The sequence below is a fragment of the Poeciliopsis prolifica genome, unplaced genomic scaffold (genome assembly GCF_027474105.1).
Source record: "Poeciliopsis prolifica strain line A6 unplaced genomic scaffold, Auburn_PproV2 SCAFFOLD019, whole genome shotgun sequence".
In the NCBI taxonomy this organism is placed as follows: Eukaryota; Metazoa; Chordata; class Actinopteri; order Cyprinodontiformes; family Poeciliidae; genus Poeciliopsis; species Poeciliopsis prolifica.
In genome coordinates, this window is record NW_026562394.1 from 4,031,766 (window position 1) to 4,049,315 (window position 17,550).

Genomic DNA, 17,550 nt, shown 5'->3' on the forward strand with positions numbered 1-17,550 from the left:
AGCTGACTTATAGGCAAGACCCTTCAAGCTACTGCCTACCTCATACCATGAGAGACACTAAGTTGCGTAACATGCCGGCTCAGACGTCGCCCGGCCAAACAAGGTCTGCGTCAGATGTTGGGGAACCAGAGCACCTTGATGACAAATGGGCTACTGGAACAAGACGGAAATGGGCGAGAGATGAAAATGTGGATCTGTTGGAATGCTACTACTCAAGTAACCCTAGTGAGAGAGGTTACATGCAAAGACTGGGGAAGGAATGGTTACTTCGACATCCCCAGTCAACACTAAGCGCTAAACAACTAGTAGCTCAGTGTTCTAGTCACCCCCAAACTGGAGCAACAGATCCCAGGAACAACATCAGACATCTCAGGCCAGAAATGTGCAGACCTTTTGCACAGCCAAAAAAAAAAAAAAAAAATATATATATAATATATATATATAATATTATATATATATATATATATATATATATATATATATATATATATATATATATATATAATTTCTTTTTTGGGTTTAATCCTCTTTAATAATGTTTCAGATATCCTGTTATTATGTCCTCATGTGCAGTGACAGATTTGTACTCAAGTAATAGTAGCACTACTGCTACAACTTTTTGCTTTTACTAAATTAAAAGCAAAAAGTTGCCATCCAGTGAAAATCCTCAAGTAAGAGTACAAATGTATTTGGTGAAATGGCTACCCAAGTATTGAGTAATTACTCATTACATCTGATTTAATGCTTAAAGGGGCAGTGTTATGCTTTCTTGGGGGGGGGCTTTATGTAATGTTGTAATTGCATGCTCTCATCAAAAACTTACCTGGTGTGTCGATGTGATTATTTCACGCATGTGTGAGAAATCTTTTCATATCCCATAGCAACCATTCAGCTGACCAAGCCCCGCCTTAAAGGACAAAACTCCTCCTCCAAGCTGCAGTTTCCAAGCTTCTGAGTACCACTGAATATCATTATTACAAAAGTAACTAATGATAAAACAGCACAATTCATCACAGAAAATAATAATAAAAAAATAATTTAAAAAAAACCTTTCATGCATCTTTGATTACGCAAATCAAACACTTTTAAACGTCCTTCGTTCTTGTCCTGCTTCACTGTCCCAACATAACTGTGCCACACTATGTCTTGCAACGACCCCCATTACTTTATTAAGAAATAAAGAAATTGCCAATCCAAATAACCAACCTGAAGCTCCTCCCTCCCTCCGTTCATTTATTTATTTTTTTTAATCACTCTATGCTTCTATTCCTATCTTAATATATAACATCTGTTAGATGGTTAGACAGGCTGTGATTAAACGGGAATAAATCAGCCCATTTGGCCCCGCAGCAACAGTTTCTGCTCTGAAACACCTGCAGGGGACAGCGCAGGATTATGCTGTGCAGAACAGTGAACACTGCACCCACACGCACAACAGGGAAGGATGCTGGGATGGATGGACGGATGGGAAGATGGAAAGAACATACTTATATATATATATATATATATATATATATATATATATATATATATATATAATATATATATATATATATATATATATATATATTATATATATATATATATATATATATATATACATATATATGTGGTATATCGTTGCTCCCTTTAGATCCTTTGCGTCCCGCTCAGCCTCTGCACCACACACACCCCCACACACACGCGCACACACACTGCAGTGACGCGGGGAGGAAGGCTGCACTTATTATAATTCAACGTCAGAACAAGTTTGATAAACACCTCCTCCCTCCTCCTCCCACCCTTCCTCTCCCTCCTTCCTCCTCCTCTTTCTCGCTCTGGCCCATATTTCAGTGGTCTCCATCCACACAGTGAGGAGATCCGGTGGCCCGACTCCTGCGCTCCACTCCACCACCACCACCATCTTCGAGATAAAGCATTTGGCTTCAGGATCTTAGAGCAGGAGCAGCCGCAGCGGCGGCAGTAGTAGTGGGCTGGCGCTGCAGTTGTGCTGGCACACATTCAACGTGGGCGCACACAGGGAGAGAGAGAGAGAGAGAGAGAGAGAGAGAGAGAGAGAGAGAGAGAGAGAGAGAGAGAGAGAGAGAGAGAGAGAGAGATCCGCCGCCGCATCTTGTGGATTTCTTTGCGCTCCAGTCCGTGTTCATGGTTCTCCCTGCTTCTCCTCGCCCACAAACACGCCAGGAGTTGATTTCACTTCTCGGGGAAAAATGTGGAGTCGCAGAGTTGCGGCGGTCCTGGTTTTACTTCAGCTCGTCGGGGACTCGCTGGCGGGGTTTCCGAACCAGATCAACATCGGTAAGTTCAACTCGGCTCACGTTTGTCCATCAAGGACGAGCTTTGTTTTTTTTTTTTTTTTTTGGCGTCCACTTAGACGACCGCGAACTTAGTCCACTTCTTTGTACCCAAGCAATCTCAGATTAATAATAATAATAATAGTAATAATAATGATAATAATAATAAAAATAGGGCAAATCCTGATAGTCCCCAGTTTAACAAATCATTATAAAAAAAATTTAAATGATAATAACTAACTTGAAATCTAAAGAGGGCCTAAAATTGTCAGAACACAATAAATAATTATTTGATTGGATAAATATTTTTAGATGTGATGTTTAAAATAAAATGATAGTTCATGTAATATATGACAACTGTTTAATTTGTCACTTTTGCACCATTAAAAAATTGTTTTGCAAAGAATGAATTAAAATCAGTGAGGAAAGCGAGGATCATTTGCCTTTTAATACTGAATTATTTCTTGTTACCTGTGCTGCAGTCCATCATCAAGCAATATTAATAGTCACTATGGCTCGTCAAATAAAACCCGATGTCTGATTGGTTAATCTGCACCAAGTCAACTGCAGACCAATCAGCTTCTCAATGCCAGTGTTAGGCCCTGCCCACTCATTTTGATGGGTAATGAACTCTTTAAAGTATATATAGAAACATATGTATGATCTTTTTTTCAGACATTTACATTAAATTATGAATGTCTGAATTTTTTGTGGTCCAAATAAGTGATCAATAGATGAATTTTATAAGGCATTTCTTCAGCCAAAAGTGTGTTTGTTGCTGTAGGATATTATATTTCCAGTCTTAGAACCAGCAGTAGAGAATATTTTACCTTAAGTTTTGTCCAGACATTAAAATATAAGCTATTTCCAATTGTTTGAGGAATGTTACCCTTGTATAACCAGCTAAGCACGCACTAGCAAATTAAATTGGTTGATTATTGGCATATTTTTTAAAACATTATTTAACAAACACATTTGCTTATTAAAAAAAAACTCTGCTGGTCTTCCAGTAAATTAATAATGGTCCTGGTGGATACAAATCTCAAGTACAAGGCATTTTTTAAGGGGACAATGGAGCCAGTAATGTAGCCATAACAGCTTTTACATTTTTTACATTGCACAAACCAATTCCAATGTTTTTAAACCTTCTAACCCTTAAACGTTGAGGATGGCGAGTAACAAATTTAACTAGAATCACCTGAATGCTGTGATTTTTAAGCCACGCTCCTTTAGCTCCACAATCTCAGCCATGTGCTCTGAAAGCACACAGGCCCATCATTCAAAAGATCAAACTTAATAGCAGAGGTTTATTGTTACATATTTATTGAGAAGCTTTGATCTGAAATGTTTGCAAAGCATTTAGCTGATAAAGAATAAAACAAAACGAAGCTGTTAGCTCTTTCTAAAATCTGACAGGCACTTTTGTGTGTGACGTTTCCTGCAGGTGGACTGTTCATGCGCTCCACAGTGCAGGAGCACAGCGCCTTTAGGTTTGCTGTCCAGCTCTACAACACCAACCAGAATGTGACAGAAAAACCTTTCCACCTCAATTATAATGTTGACAACTTGGAGTCCTCCAACAGTTTCTCTGTCACACATGCCTGTAAGTAATTGTCTTGTCGGTTTGTTGTTTTTTGGTTTTACCTCCTTCTCTCCCCTATGTTGTTTATGTCCTCCCCTCGATGAATACAAAATTACCGCAATTATTGAAGAAAAACACAAAACAGCACAAAGGTTATGCTGTCTGTGTTGTATTCAAAACAATTGCACAGAGGTTTATAAAGACACTCGTGGTTATAAAAAAAAAAAAAAGAAGAAAGGAGCAAAACTACTGCCAAAGCGTCTGGCGTGATTCCTTCGCTTCTCGCTTATGGCATCCAGAATCCTCCAGCTGGATCATGAAACCTGATGGTCTCTAACTGGCCAAGCAGGCCTTATATTGGAAACAAAGCGAGTGAATAATTAAGACAATAAGCAGCTCTTAGGTTGTAGTATGACAAACTAAAAAGGAGTGATAAAAAGCATTTTAGTTCATGTCGAACAGGGGAGATTAATTATTCTAGTGGGTTACAAAGGTCCACAACATATTCAAATTGTGCTAAAGAGCACATTAAATAAGTTATGAATGATTAAAAATTTGCTTTTGATGTCTTAAGTTAAAAAACCCCCCATCAACTTAAAGAATGAACATCAGTTTTTATTTACCCTGCTAACTTCGATAGTTTAAGTTGGAAATTATGCTCTGGTTTAAGTTAGTTATAAAGGTTTAGATCTCCACTTTGTTCTGCATTGCTTTCATGGTTTATGGGTGGCTGTCCATGTTGGTATCAACGTCCGGAGTCACACAATGCCTTGTAAAAGAATTCATACCCTTTGAACCTTTTCATATTTGCTGACATTAGAACCACAAAATGTACCGTATTTAATTGAAATTTCACACAACAAACCAACATGGAGCTGCAATTTTTTAAAGGTATCTGCTGTCCAGATTTGTTCACCTTGAGACTGTATATTCTGCCAGTTTGTTTTTGCAAAATAGACCAGATTTACTTGAATTTTGGAATTTAACTCTGACCTCAGATTGTCAGGTTTGGACTTTGACTAGGCCTGACTGTACGTTCAGAGTTGTTGTGATGCTGGAAGCAAGTCTATTTTGTTTTACCCAAACTTCCCATGAATCCAGCTAAAGAAGAACGTCTCCACAGCATGATGTAGCCACTGCCATGTTTATTTAAGAGTATGGTGTATTCAGGGCTAAAGCAATGGTGCCTCTCTTCTATAAATCCCAGATTTGATGATGATGAAATCTTTATTTCGAACACATAAAAACACCAATGATAACAGAGGAGAAAAATAATACGAAAATAAACATAGGAATTACACCAAAACATAAAACTTTCTTATTCAGTTTGAAAAGGAGTAGGAAGAAGCCAGTGATCATTAAATCTGACCCCTAACTGACTCATCCACTCTATACATTGTGCATCTCAGAGTCTAAATACTTCCCACGTTTGAAATATTTCTGCGTAAAATTTGGTCTCCATGTCACAATTACTCATTCTACAAATAATGTGGCATGTTCTTCCAATCCTAGCTTTGGAGCGCTACAGATCCGTCAGAGTTAAAGAGGATTTTATTTTGGGGTCAAATGTAAAGAGGGGTTTTGAATACAGGCATAACAAAGGGATTTGAAAACCACGTGTCATTTTCCTTTCAGTTTGCTTGGTTTTGATTCCTATTGATCTATCCCATTAAATCCCTAAAATATATTTTCGTAAGGCAACCTTGAGGATCACATAAGGTTCCCTCAGCATCCTAGCCTGTAGGTGTCTCTGTCTACATCTCTGAATATAAATAGCTCATTGTGCCATCCTTGTCCTGGTGAAATCTGCGTGGCAGTCTCCCCAAACATGATGGATTTGATACGAAGGAGCGAGGAGCGTGACGCTGCCTGATAGCTGCACGACGTGCCCCCCTGCTCCGCCGTGCAGGGTGTTGAGTCCTGTCTGGAGAATTAATCTGTTATCTCTCTTCCCACCAACAGCACTTAACACTTTGCGCTCGAAGATCAGCCACAGCTCTCTTAACTCTGTCAGCTGTCTCAGAGATGACTGCGAAAGCTAGTGAAGTGAGAACAAGCCTGCTAAAAGAAAGGGAAATTTGAACGCAGTGGCGTCTCCCACATTCACGCCCCCCCATCGGCTGTCCTGTAGGTGGACTGCTGTCGTATTGTCGGTAAGCGGTGCTCGCAAACTGCATTTAGCGGAGTCTGGCGTGCAGCAGCAGCAGCAGCCGGAGGGGAGCAATCGCTGCCACAGGCAGGTTGACACACTTTCACAGTCTCACGCCACGAAGCCGCCCGGGTTCCACTGCAACCTTGCTCTGCTGGCAGCTGAGTAATTACACCGGAGCAGCTGTTGGGTCAGTGCTCAGCTCAAGGGCACTTCAGCAGGCGGCGCTGAGGAAGACACGCACGTTACCTGCTGGGATCGTCCGGCTCTGGTGGGAAACACAACGTTTTTTTCCCCCTGAATTAACACAGACCGAATCCAAACTCCATTGTGTTCGGGAGGAGCTTATGGGTTTCCTTTTTAAGGGATCAGAAGAAAAACCGTGATAATCAGAAGATTAATTTCAGTGTGAAAAGCTGACGCAAGCTGAGGATAATACTCACTAGTTGACAAAGAACATTGAGTGGCTCATTATGCAGACCAGCCAGGTCAGCCGGTGACTCCAAAGAGCACCAACCTACACGGTTACATATATAGCCTGCGGGATTGCATAATGGCCTGCTTTTCTTGGCAGGTGTTGATGTTTCCCCTGGATGTTGTGATGAGGATGTGACACCTATCTATTTTGGCAAGAACTGAAGGAAAGTCCAAGCTGTGCTTTTTCCCACAACTCGCATCATCGATTGAGAAAAAAATATTAGCATGTGTTATGATGACTGAGATGTTATAAAGGATGTTCTGTATTTTTTTCTTTTTCTTGGAGACGTGACAGAGAGAGGCAATGATGAAAGGGTTGGAGTAATTAGTGGTAGGTCAAAGCTCGTCTTTTGCGATTGTTTTATGGATTTGGGTTGGAGTAAACAAAACAGGACAATGCCGCTCCTCACCCTCTTTCCCCCCCAGATCGGTCGGTACGTAATGGCTGTTACAAATCCCCGATGGCAAATGACTCTGTTGTTGCTGGCAGAGAGGATCAATAAGGTGGATGGCCGTCGTCCGGCCGACGGTGGCGTGTTTGTGTTTGTGCTCGACTCTGGCTTGTTCCCTAGTACGAAAAAATCAATTCACTGCAAACTTTTTTTTTTTAAACCCCTCGACTTCTCCCCTGAGCGGAAACACTTGCATTTTGAGCCGTGATGCTTTGACTGCACATGTAAAAGTGGCCATAAAACTATGAGGTCAATAGTGCACCGCCTCAAACAGTTCCCAGTTGTGACTGAATGAATTCTGACAAAGAGAACTTTGCTGTGCTGTATTGTCTCCCGACCACCTATTTGTGACTGTGGAGAGGCTGCAGAACGTATTGACGTGACACGACGCTGCAAGGCTGGGACTGATTGCATGCATAAAAGTGGCAATGGGAAGGTCATATCCATTAAGACTAAGGTTACATGGGAAGAGAGAGCTGGACATTAGGTTCTGGGTGGCATGGCATTCATATAATAACTACGGATAAAGATAACATGGTTTCAGTGTAGTGATGAAAGAAAACATAATATGATCTGATTTGTTTTATTCCCTGAATTTTCCAAAATAGCACAAGACTTTACTTTTTCCAATACAATAAAGTTAGTCATCATATTTACAGTGTCATAAAAAATATTTCTTCTGGTCAAACAAACTTTAATTAGCTGGTTAATTAGATAGCCTATCTGCTCTGGTAGATGGTAGAATCAGCTGCTAGACAGACATGCTGCTTGTAGCTTAACCAACTCTTGTGTATATCAGTGTGACCTTCAAAAGAGTGATGCGTGACACTCCTCTTGTTTCCTCTGTTCATGTTTGTTCTTGATCAGAACATTTTCCAAATAAACATGTCATAATTAACCTTTTTTTCAGCCAGTAATTCTGTACAAGTGGTTCATTTCTTTAAAACTATTGGTATAAATTGAAAACAGTGAACAGTATTTGAGGATCCTAAAGTGTTTGAGTTTACTTATTTACTTTTCAATTTTGTTTTATTCTTGTACATGTTCATTCTTAATATTTTTGGTGTTGTATTGATTTTAGTTTTTGAGCATAAGATGTTTAGTTAAGTTAAACAACTTGTCGATTAGTCATCTTCCCTCAGCCCCTGCGGTTGTTCCCTCCACACAGCTGTTTCTTACACCCACTAAGTGTTCCTGAGTCCAGGAAGCATCACGTGTACAAGATCTCTGCTGTTACCTATCAGATTTCTGAGCTCCAGAGTTCTTCACTTTTTTCTCACTTTTATCTTTGGACTCCTTTCCTTCCTTTGTTCCTCATCACTTCCTTTCTGATACCACCTACTTCCTGTCATCATTAGGGTCCTGTAAGGTCACAAAAGATGACCCCACGCTTACTAAAAAACATTAATTTCTCATTTTTATTGTTGTGTGTGAGCTATGTCATTGTATAGCACAATAAAAGACATTTGTAGATTCCAAAACTACATTTCAAAGCTATTTTCTTTTAGGAAGGAAAGCCAGAATATTCACAGTGTTTCTTGCAAGAGTGTTTGTTCAATCCTCCCCCTGCTGTGACTCAACCAGTGTGCTGCCGTTCAGACAGAGGCTAATGTTAGAGCACTTCAGTGTGTAGGCAACGGACAGTCCCACTAATGCAGCACAGACCAGTTCATGCAGCCAGATTTCCTCCTCTTCATCCTCCTTCTGCTCTTTTTCTTCTACATTGTCAACACTGTGCTCAATACTTTGACTCATTAGCAGCCGTCCCCTGATTAGGACATCTTTAGTCTTTGCAGAACTAGCATTCACATTAGCATGTGAAAGATGTGCACACAGCTTTGATGGCGTAAGCTAATGGGGTGTTTACTTGATTAAAACTCTCCTCTCATATTTTGAAGTGTTTTGTGTTATTTGCATAATAGAAGTTAGAAGCAATGGGAAGGATAATCACAGCGGATATCATTTTTAAATAATTCCCCTGGTAGATTTTAGGCCTAATATTTAGGTAACTCAGTGAACAGTGCATGCATTTATATAACAAACAAAAAGAAAATGACATCAGCGATTCTACAAATTGTAGAAACATATGTTAGCTCAGTTTTAATGTGAAGATCTGGCAGAAAGATACTTCATACATTTTTCTAATTTCCACAGATTCATCAGACTTTTAGTTAATGACTATTTATGTTGAGCTTGTTTTTACCTAAATTAGATGAATTCAAGTTTGCGATGCTCCTATGAGAGTCAAGAGTCCTAATAATTTTATTAAAATCTTCAACAGTTTTTTTTATTTTATTTATGAAGCTGTGACACTACTCGATATAAAAAGATAAATTAATCATCTGATCTTGTTTTCTATTTTAGATTAAAGTTTTGGAGCTTATGAGGATATTGTAATATCTCATGGGCAAACATCGATTGACAATGCTTTACATAATTTTCTCTGGCAGTAAGCGAAGCAAAAACAAGCACGCTCGAGCATAACCAAACAACATAAAACAACCCTGAATTCATCATAACCCTGGGAACTCATGTGAACCGACAGTCATGAATGATGCATGAACATCAGAGACGAGGTTGTCAAACTGTTTGGCATGAAGGAGAGCAGTCCTTGTGATGGCTTCCATCCTAATCCCACACAGAAAATATTTACTCACTTTGCTTTTCCGCACAGTGCTGAGGTCAGTAGGAAAGAAAAGAGATTTGGGATGCAAAGGTCATATCTGTTGGTGATCATATTTTGGCTTGAAGAGTAGCTGTTTCGAGCTTACCTGTCAAGATTGTTATAACAGTGATTAGCGCTGCTAGCATAGGCTACGTTCACACTACAGCCTGAAATGAGCCAATTCCGATTTATTTATTTTTTACTTTTTGCCATGATCGTTTACGCTTCCAAATATTTGCGACCTGTATGTGTTCTTCAGCGTGAACTGCAAACGACCTGAAAGTCTTTCGCATGCACAGTAGAGGGCGCAAGAGCGTCCTCTACTGTTGTCAGTGTGCTGCCAACCGCCATAAAGAAGAGGAAAGCGCTCACTGTTTACGGAAGTAAACATAGATGTTAACGGTTGAGCATAGCTTAACAATTCTGAAGTTCTGGTCAAGTATTATTATTATCTGACTGTGTTATGTTCACAATACAACTGTATTGTTGTTTATTGGAATAAATAAACTTAAAAAAAAAAAAACAATTCTGAAGTTGTCCGACCGGAGCAGCATATTAACAACTTAATCGTCCGCCATGGTTGGCGTTTTTCTTCCCGCTTGGGAGTATCTGGAGCAGAGTAGCGATATTTCTCGAGTTATCAGTGACGTTCAATCAGATGAATGCGACCGTTAGGTCACATTTGAATCGGATCCGTATCGGCCGGGGTTGCGTTCGAAAAAAAAGTCCCACTTGTATTGATCTGACAATACAATGAAATGATCAGATACAGGTCGCATTACGGCAACAAATAAATGAATAAATAAAAATCGGAGTTTGGTCACTTCAGGCTGCAGTGAAGCCTGAAGATTCCAGTAGGGTGTCAACTCATTCAAGTTTTGGTGTTGTGGGGGCAAACGATGGGGGTAACTAGTGTAGATAAGAGCGGAGGGTGCGCCATAATACGGATGTTTACGGTAAAATATTAATACTGGAGCACGGCGGGAAAGGAGCCAAGACGGGAGACTTGACAGGTATGTGCCAACGTATTCCTTTTCAAACATCGCTTCGTCACAGACAAACGTTGGAGGCTATACATTTTTTTTTAACTCAAAAGTCTTAGCCATTTTGCTAACAGAAATTACAATGAAAATTTGTGAGAAATAGACGTAAAGTTTCCAGCAGCAGATTATGTTGCATTGTGAATGTCAGTGTTGCGGAATTATAGATTAGATGTATTGGCATACATAATTGAGAGAATAGCTTTTCAATAAAAGCTATGTTTTTTTTTTTTTTAATCTTAGCTATCATATATTTATGCTGTATGCCCATGCGTACTCAGAATGTAAGAACGCTAATGGATAAAACTGAGCAACTACATTGATCCTTCCTGTTATCTGCTGAAAGTCTTGCTCTCTCTCTGACTCACCTCAACATACTGTGGAAAACAGTTTTCTATTCAAAAGCTCCTGTGTTTCCTCTGATTTAATTTTATAGATACTAAAACCAGTCAAGTTCACCATTCCTCTGTGAGTGTTGAATTTGTTGAGCAGGCTTAACATTTCTCAGTGCATTTCTAATTTGTGCCCGTCTTTTATTTAGGGATATCCACAAATGTCCTCTTCTGATGATAACCTAGAAAAGTTCAAGTTTTAGCTGCTGCAGCCAGTGGGTTGTCAGCTCGGTGAACTGCGAGGAATTGAAAAGCAGTCGTTCTTAGATTTGTTGTGCCGTTTCGAAATAGAAAACGCACGCACACAACATCATTCTCCAAGCAGTGTATTCACCGACATGAATAGAGTGTTTGACCCTTAGTTTAATAAGAACTTTTAACGTCCACCGCTGCAGGGTGAGACATGATTCATGCACCATCGTGCTCATAAATACATTTCTTTCTTTGAAAAGGGAAGTAAATGTCCTTAACTTCAGCAGTTGCATTTAAATAACAGCCGAGTGAGGCTGCTGCTATCAGCTAAATCCCAACTTTTCTATCCAAACAAGCTCACAGCCTGTTTATCTCAACTCCGAATCTCATTTCTAGTTTTCCTCCAACTCAGTCACTAAACTCCAAGCAAAGATAAGGCTGTGAAATGGCAGAATAGTCTTGAATAGCTTCGGGGGCAAACCTCTGGAGATGTGCAGTTAGTCTTTCATTCCATGCATCCAAATGTGCTTACATGTCAACCCTGTAACAGAGCAACAGTGATCGCTACTGACAAGCTACAGTGATGTTGCAGCAGTTCGTTTGCAGGCTTACACAATGTCCTCGACCGCTGAAATCTCTGTTTTTTCATTCAACGCTGCCTTGGATTATTCAGGGACAACAAGCCGTGAGCCACGCGGAGTAGTATCAAAGAGAGGAATCCAAAGATGATATCCGTGCAGTGAATAATTTAGGGAGCTCCTTAAAGAGCTGCTTTTGTGAATTTGTAGAAGGTAGTTTTGAAGATTACACCGATTTTTTTTATTTTATTTTTATTTTTTTTATTTTCCCTCTATCAGGCTGATTATCTGCATTTGATTCAGATAATTAATTTCCTGCTGGGGCATTGTCATGAAAGTGGTTGAAGTATTGGTGTAAATACTGATAAATTGTGCAACGGGAAGTAGCATATTTCAAGTGGCTGAGTTGAAATTAAAACCTTTTTAATAAAGAGCTGCGAAAGATTCAGTTGATTTATACTCCTTCCTTAGAGAAAATATTAACAATTCATAACATTTGAATTAAAAACAGGATCTCAGTGCATCACATACTGTTATCTCATGTGTTAAAGCAAAATTATTCATCCTTCACAAACTTTTAGTGTTTTTTTTTTTTTTTTTTTTGCCATCTTAAGTGTTTTTTTTTCCCCCTCTCTTGTCTCTTCTTGAATCACTCCTCGGATGATGTTGCAGTTTATGTAAAGAATGTGTAGGTGGAAGGTTTGCGTTGCTTCTTCATGCAGTGAAATGTTCGAGTCTATTTCTCTTCTTAACGCCCCGGTGGCCGCAGGGCAAGGCTACGACATTATGCATCGACCGCTGTAGATTTCCCCCCGTCATGTCGCTTTAGCATGTGGACTGCATCTAGTGGTATTCTTCACATCAGAGTTTATGCAGCGACTGTCCCCGCTCTCTTTAAGTGCATAATGAACACTTATGTATATACATGGAGTCACACGCTGAGGGAGAAGGTAGTTTCACAAGAGGGAACTCCAGCCAGCATGTAACAGCACCGCCTGAGGAGGAACACCTACTCAGCCTTCACTTTATATGCGCCCTATTCTTTCAATGTGGTTGGTCATCTGAGACAAATTGTGCAACATTGCAGAATGTGATGTGTTTAAGCATATAAAACCACTTAAATGTTATTCCAAAAAGATATCATGTTAACCATGTGCCCTCTGCCTTTAGCTGCACTGAGTCACATTTTGACTGCACTGCAGACCATGTGATTTAACACTCATAACTGAACCAGAGGGTCATTCTAACGAATTGAAATGGTTTTGGACAGTGTGAGATACATTGGCAGTCAGTTTGTTCACTGAAAAAGGGTGGACGACTTGTCGTCATCATCGTTGCTGTTTAGTGTACTCTGCCAACCCTCACTGCGGTCTTATTCTGTTGGGATTGGTGGTCGACAGGTTAGAAATAGAAATAAACTCTTCCTATTTGTTAACCGTGAGCACACCAACCTACAAATCAGATTTGCATTTAAATCTGCATTTCAGCCCTAAAATGTTTGCCAAAGGCAATTTAATTGCAAGTATTTCATTTTGCAGATATGCTGTGCAAACTCCTTGATTAACTTTCCTAATTAGAAGTGGTTTCAATATTCACCAAAAATGTAATTATACAATTTTTTAAAAGTATATTAAGGTTCACCCTGTCTTTAATGCAAATAATCAACTAGTTATATAGCAAATGGAAATAAAAATTGTTTCACGGATATTGCTAAGCTCACACTGTTATTCATTGTAAAGGTAAAGAAGTCCAAAGCCCAAAACCACCACAACCCCCCCAAAAAATAAAAAATAAATAAATAAAAAAAACTAACCAAACAAAAACAAAGGCATTTCTCATTTTTCACTAAAAAGTTTTGGTGATTCCTAAGAGTTTGTGAAATATTTGACAGCATGTTGTGACAAAATTTAAATTATTTGGAAGATTTTTATCCAAGCTAATGGAAATCAAAGCCCTATAATTTCAAGATTCTCCCAACACTGTAATGTTTGTGTTGTAGTCTGAAAGTGTTTTGCTTCTTATAGAGGAGGACAGCTTAACTCGTAAGTTGATCTGGGGGACTTTTTTTTTTTTCACACAGAATAAGAGAAATTCTGTTAGTGGGAAGATACTTTTTCACAGTTTTGTATTTCATACATAACAGCCCAAAGACCAGCTAGTTTCCTGTCCTCCCTTACAAGGTGTAACAATACCTTCCCACCAAGCATCAATACACACAAAGAGCTGTTATCACAAAAAATGCTGCAGTGTTCAAGGAAGCGTTTCAGCTTTTAAATCTTCTGGCACCTACTGGCCGATTCTGTCCTAGAAAATTTCACCTCCTCGTCTTTCTTGGTGCTTTCCTTTTTACCCAGCTCCCTAATGCCGCTTTTTTTCCCCGCAGACCTCGTTCTTGCGTCTAGCTCGCCGGCCAGCACAACAGCTCCAACGCTGCCTCTGTTCAGAAATGCAGCTTTCAGAGTTCAGTTGTTGGATCCCTCCATTAGCTGATGCGTTGAAAAGCTCAGACATCCATGCAGCAGAGTTCAAAGTTGTGTTTAAAACGGGGGTGCTGCTAAGGATGTTGTATCTGCCAGTTGCGCCTAACAAGGTGGCGAGAGCTGAAGCTAAACAGAAGGTGAGGGAGAAAGGAGAGAGCTGGAGGAAAAGAAAAAAAAAAAACAACAATGACAGGCAGATGTGGGTGTTTGCACAGCGATGAATAAGACGGGAGTTGAAGAAAAAAAAAAGTGAGAAGAGGTAGCATTTTCCATCTGGATATTAGTCATGCGTAGAAACATCCAATGCTAATAATCTGATCTGAAACACACAGAGCAGAAAAACACCACAGCATCCCCTCTACGATAAAGTAAATGACGCGTGTCTTCATTTAAGGCTGGGATCAGAGGAATTTACTCATGGCGGCTGATGTTTATGAGCTGAAATGCAATATTTTATTAGTCCTTCAGGAGAGTGGGCTTCCTAGCTTCACGAGAAAATAAAATGTTCACAGTTCTTTTTCAAACGTGGCTAAACATACTCTGATCAGATTGGTCCAAAATTTTACTTACTGGCCTACATCTAAAAATTCCATGTGTGGCGGCGCACCATCCCCATGATGAAATATGATCTTATGAAGCGTGGCTGTTTATCCTCGGCAGAAACAAGACGAGTTGACCAGACTTAAAAGGATGATGATTGGTGCTCAATGCAGGGAAATCCTGGAAGAAAATCAGAGTGGAGCTTCATCTTCCGACAGGACTATTACCCAAAGCTTTCAGCCAGTTACAATACGATGGTTTCGATCAAAGCATAATCACATGTTAAAACCACCCAGGTAGGGATCAGTTTTAAATCTATTTGGCGTGAGGTTTTATGGATGATTCGCGTGCTGTCAACACAAGCTGAGTTTGGAGTGTTTTTACAGAATGCGCTGAAATTTCATCCTCTAGATGTCCGAAGTTGATAGAGCCATACTCCAAAAGACTTATCAGCTACAACTGCCGCAAACGGTGGTTCGGCAAAGTATTTCCTCAGGGAGGTTTGATACAAATACACTTATCAGCTCAAAATCCTTTTAAAGGCGATTATCTGAACATTCCCATCTCAGTTTTCCGACCAGAAAACAGTTAAATGCACATCAAAAGACCTATGAAAGCACAGTTATTGTCACAGTACACATGATAAATGTCTTTAATAAGCACCGGCAAGCTTTAAAGCCCATGTAGGCAGAGTGAACTCACCTCCGCAAACTTTTATTAACACTGATTGGACAATGAATGTAGACAATACTCCTCTTAATGAGCCGTTTACAGTATATAACTTCATTTAGCAATTTAATGTTACGGACAGCTTCAGAGTTGTGTTAAGATTTATGGACAAAACAGCAGATTATATCATTCACTACATTTCCCAGAGGTCTGTTTTTACTGTCTTTATTCCCATTTATCATGTGCAAATAAAACAAAATAGCTAATGACTCTTAAGTCAATCAGTGTCTGATGTTTTTATGGCTGAAATTTGTTTCCAGAGACCCGCAGATGGCCACTGATAGGCCTTGTTATAAATCTTTTATGGCACAGAGCTGCTCAGCGCTGGAACATTTGCATGCTCATGTTTCAAGAGAATTTGTCCATTAAAAGATGTGACCAGAGCACTGACTTCCCTATTATTTCTAGCTGATTACCCAAGCAGCAGCATTTGCAGGAAGGAGAAGTGAAGGGCAGTGGGCAGCAGAGCATGGCCACAGGGAGCAGACATCCCACATGGCAAACATTTATTCAGATACTCGCTACTTTATCCACGTGATTAACACTCATCACGACCTCATGTTAAATATTTTCAACTCCCATGCAAACGTTCACATGAAAACTGTTACTTCAAGGGTTGCGTTCTTCCTCTGACCTGAATATGCCCCTGTTTTTTTTTTTTTTTATCTCCGTGTCACCAGTCTGCTCCCAATTCTCCCGGGGAGTCTACGCCATCTTCGGCTTCTACGACCGCAAGTCCATGAACACGCTGACCTCCTTCTGCGGCGCCCTGCACACTTCCTTCATCACGCCCAGCTTCCCCATCGACGCCGACGTGCAGTTTGTCATCCAGATGAGGCCCAGTTTGAGGGGAGCCATTCTCAGCCTGCTGGACCATTACAAGTGGGAGAGGTTCGTCTATCTTTACGACACCGACAGAGGTGAGCGGGCCCCTTCTGGGAAAACAACAACACTGATGCGCGCCGCTCCGCAACGCGAGCGGGCTAAAGATCAGGAGCGCAGATGTGCCGCGGCAGAGAAACATCCGGACGGCGGAGAAAGGAGAAAAATCTGTTTCAGATCAAAAGCCAGCTCAAGCAGATGTTTTATTACACACTGTGTATGATCGGGCTTTAATATGTAAATCCCTCATTTCAGTCCTCATTCGAAGCAGTCAGATGCATTTTATTATCTGACAGTAATGATCCTAAATTGCGTCTGTATGTGGGTGAATCCGGCTCAGAGAGGCACTCAGTACTTCCTTGCTTCTGGTAAATGAGTCATTCACAGGTGCTGCTGTAGTTTGACTACAGCCGTCTGAGTCTATAATTACCCCCCCAAGAAAAAAAAATAACCCCAGCAGATTATAACTTTGTTCTAATTGGATTAGGTAAAGGGAGTGTGCAAAAACCTCCAACTTTTCTACGTGGTTTAGGATCTCTGACTTTCTTCGTGTGGGCCCCCATCTATGCAGCCGTAAGGGTCATCATTTGTAGGCGTTAAGAAACAGCAGAGCAGTCTGTTAGAAAATAGACTGGAAGCAAGTTACATACCAGCTGTAGATGAACACAAACAGCTATGATCTGTGGTTTAAGAACGCCCCAGAATATCAGTATTAGTAACTTTTTCACTATTAATCTACTTGGATTTATTTAAATAGTAGATATAGAGCATAAAATGATGTACAATTTTAGGAGAAAGAAGCATTTTCTCCTTAGTTTGCTCAGACTAGTAATCAATAGTTCATATTAAAATGGTTATGTATTTAACATGGCAAGGTTGGAAATGGAAACCGTGATAGAGCACTATCATAAACCTGAAATATGTAGAGCTTGCAAAAAGCACAGAGTGACTGGTATCACTAACTCTGAAATACTAGAACATTTCTTTTAAATCCAGTGGACTCTACTAGCAAACTAAAATAGTTTGTCATTAGATCTTTTAACAAAGTAACCACTCTAAGCGTAAGACCAAATCAACACAGAGACGGTTCACCAGACA

At 40.0% G+C, this 17,550-nt stretch overlaps 1 protein-coding gene across 7 annotated transcripts in view; it reads left to right on the forward strand.

The window, feature by feature from the left end:
- The first annotated feature begins 1,804 nt into the window (after positions 1-1,804).
- Positions 1,805-17,550, forward strand: part of gria3a (glutamate receptor, ionotropic, AMPA 3a) — a 74,472-nt gene continuing 58,726 nt past the window's right edge. For 4 of the 7 annotated variants that reach the window (XR_008606856.1, XM_055043315.1, XM_055043313.1 and 1 more), the window contains exons 1-3: positions 1,805-2,298; positions 3,739-3,897; positions 16,251-16,490. Coding sequence is in view for 5 of the 7 variants with exons in the window: in XM_055043315.1 (XP_054899290.1) it covers positions 2,211-2,298; positions 3,739-3,897; positions 16,251-16,490 (487 nt within the window). In the remaining 2 variants the exon portion in view is untranslated. Of the gene's footprint in view, positions 2,299-3,738; positions 3,898-16,250; positions 16,491-17,550 lie in introns of those variants that run through there. The other 3 variants (XM_055043311.1, XM_055043312.1, XM_055043316.1) reach the window with 2 other exon arrangements.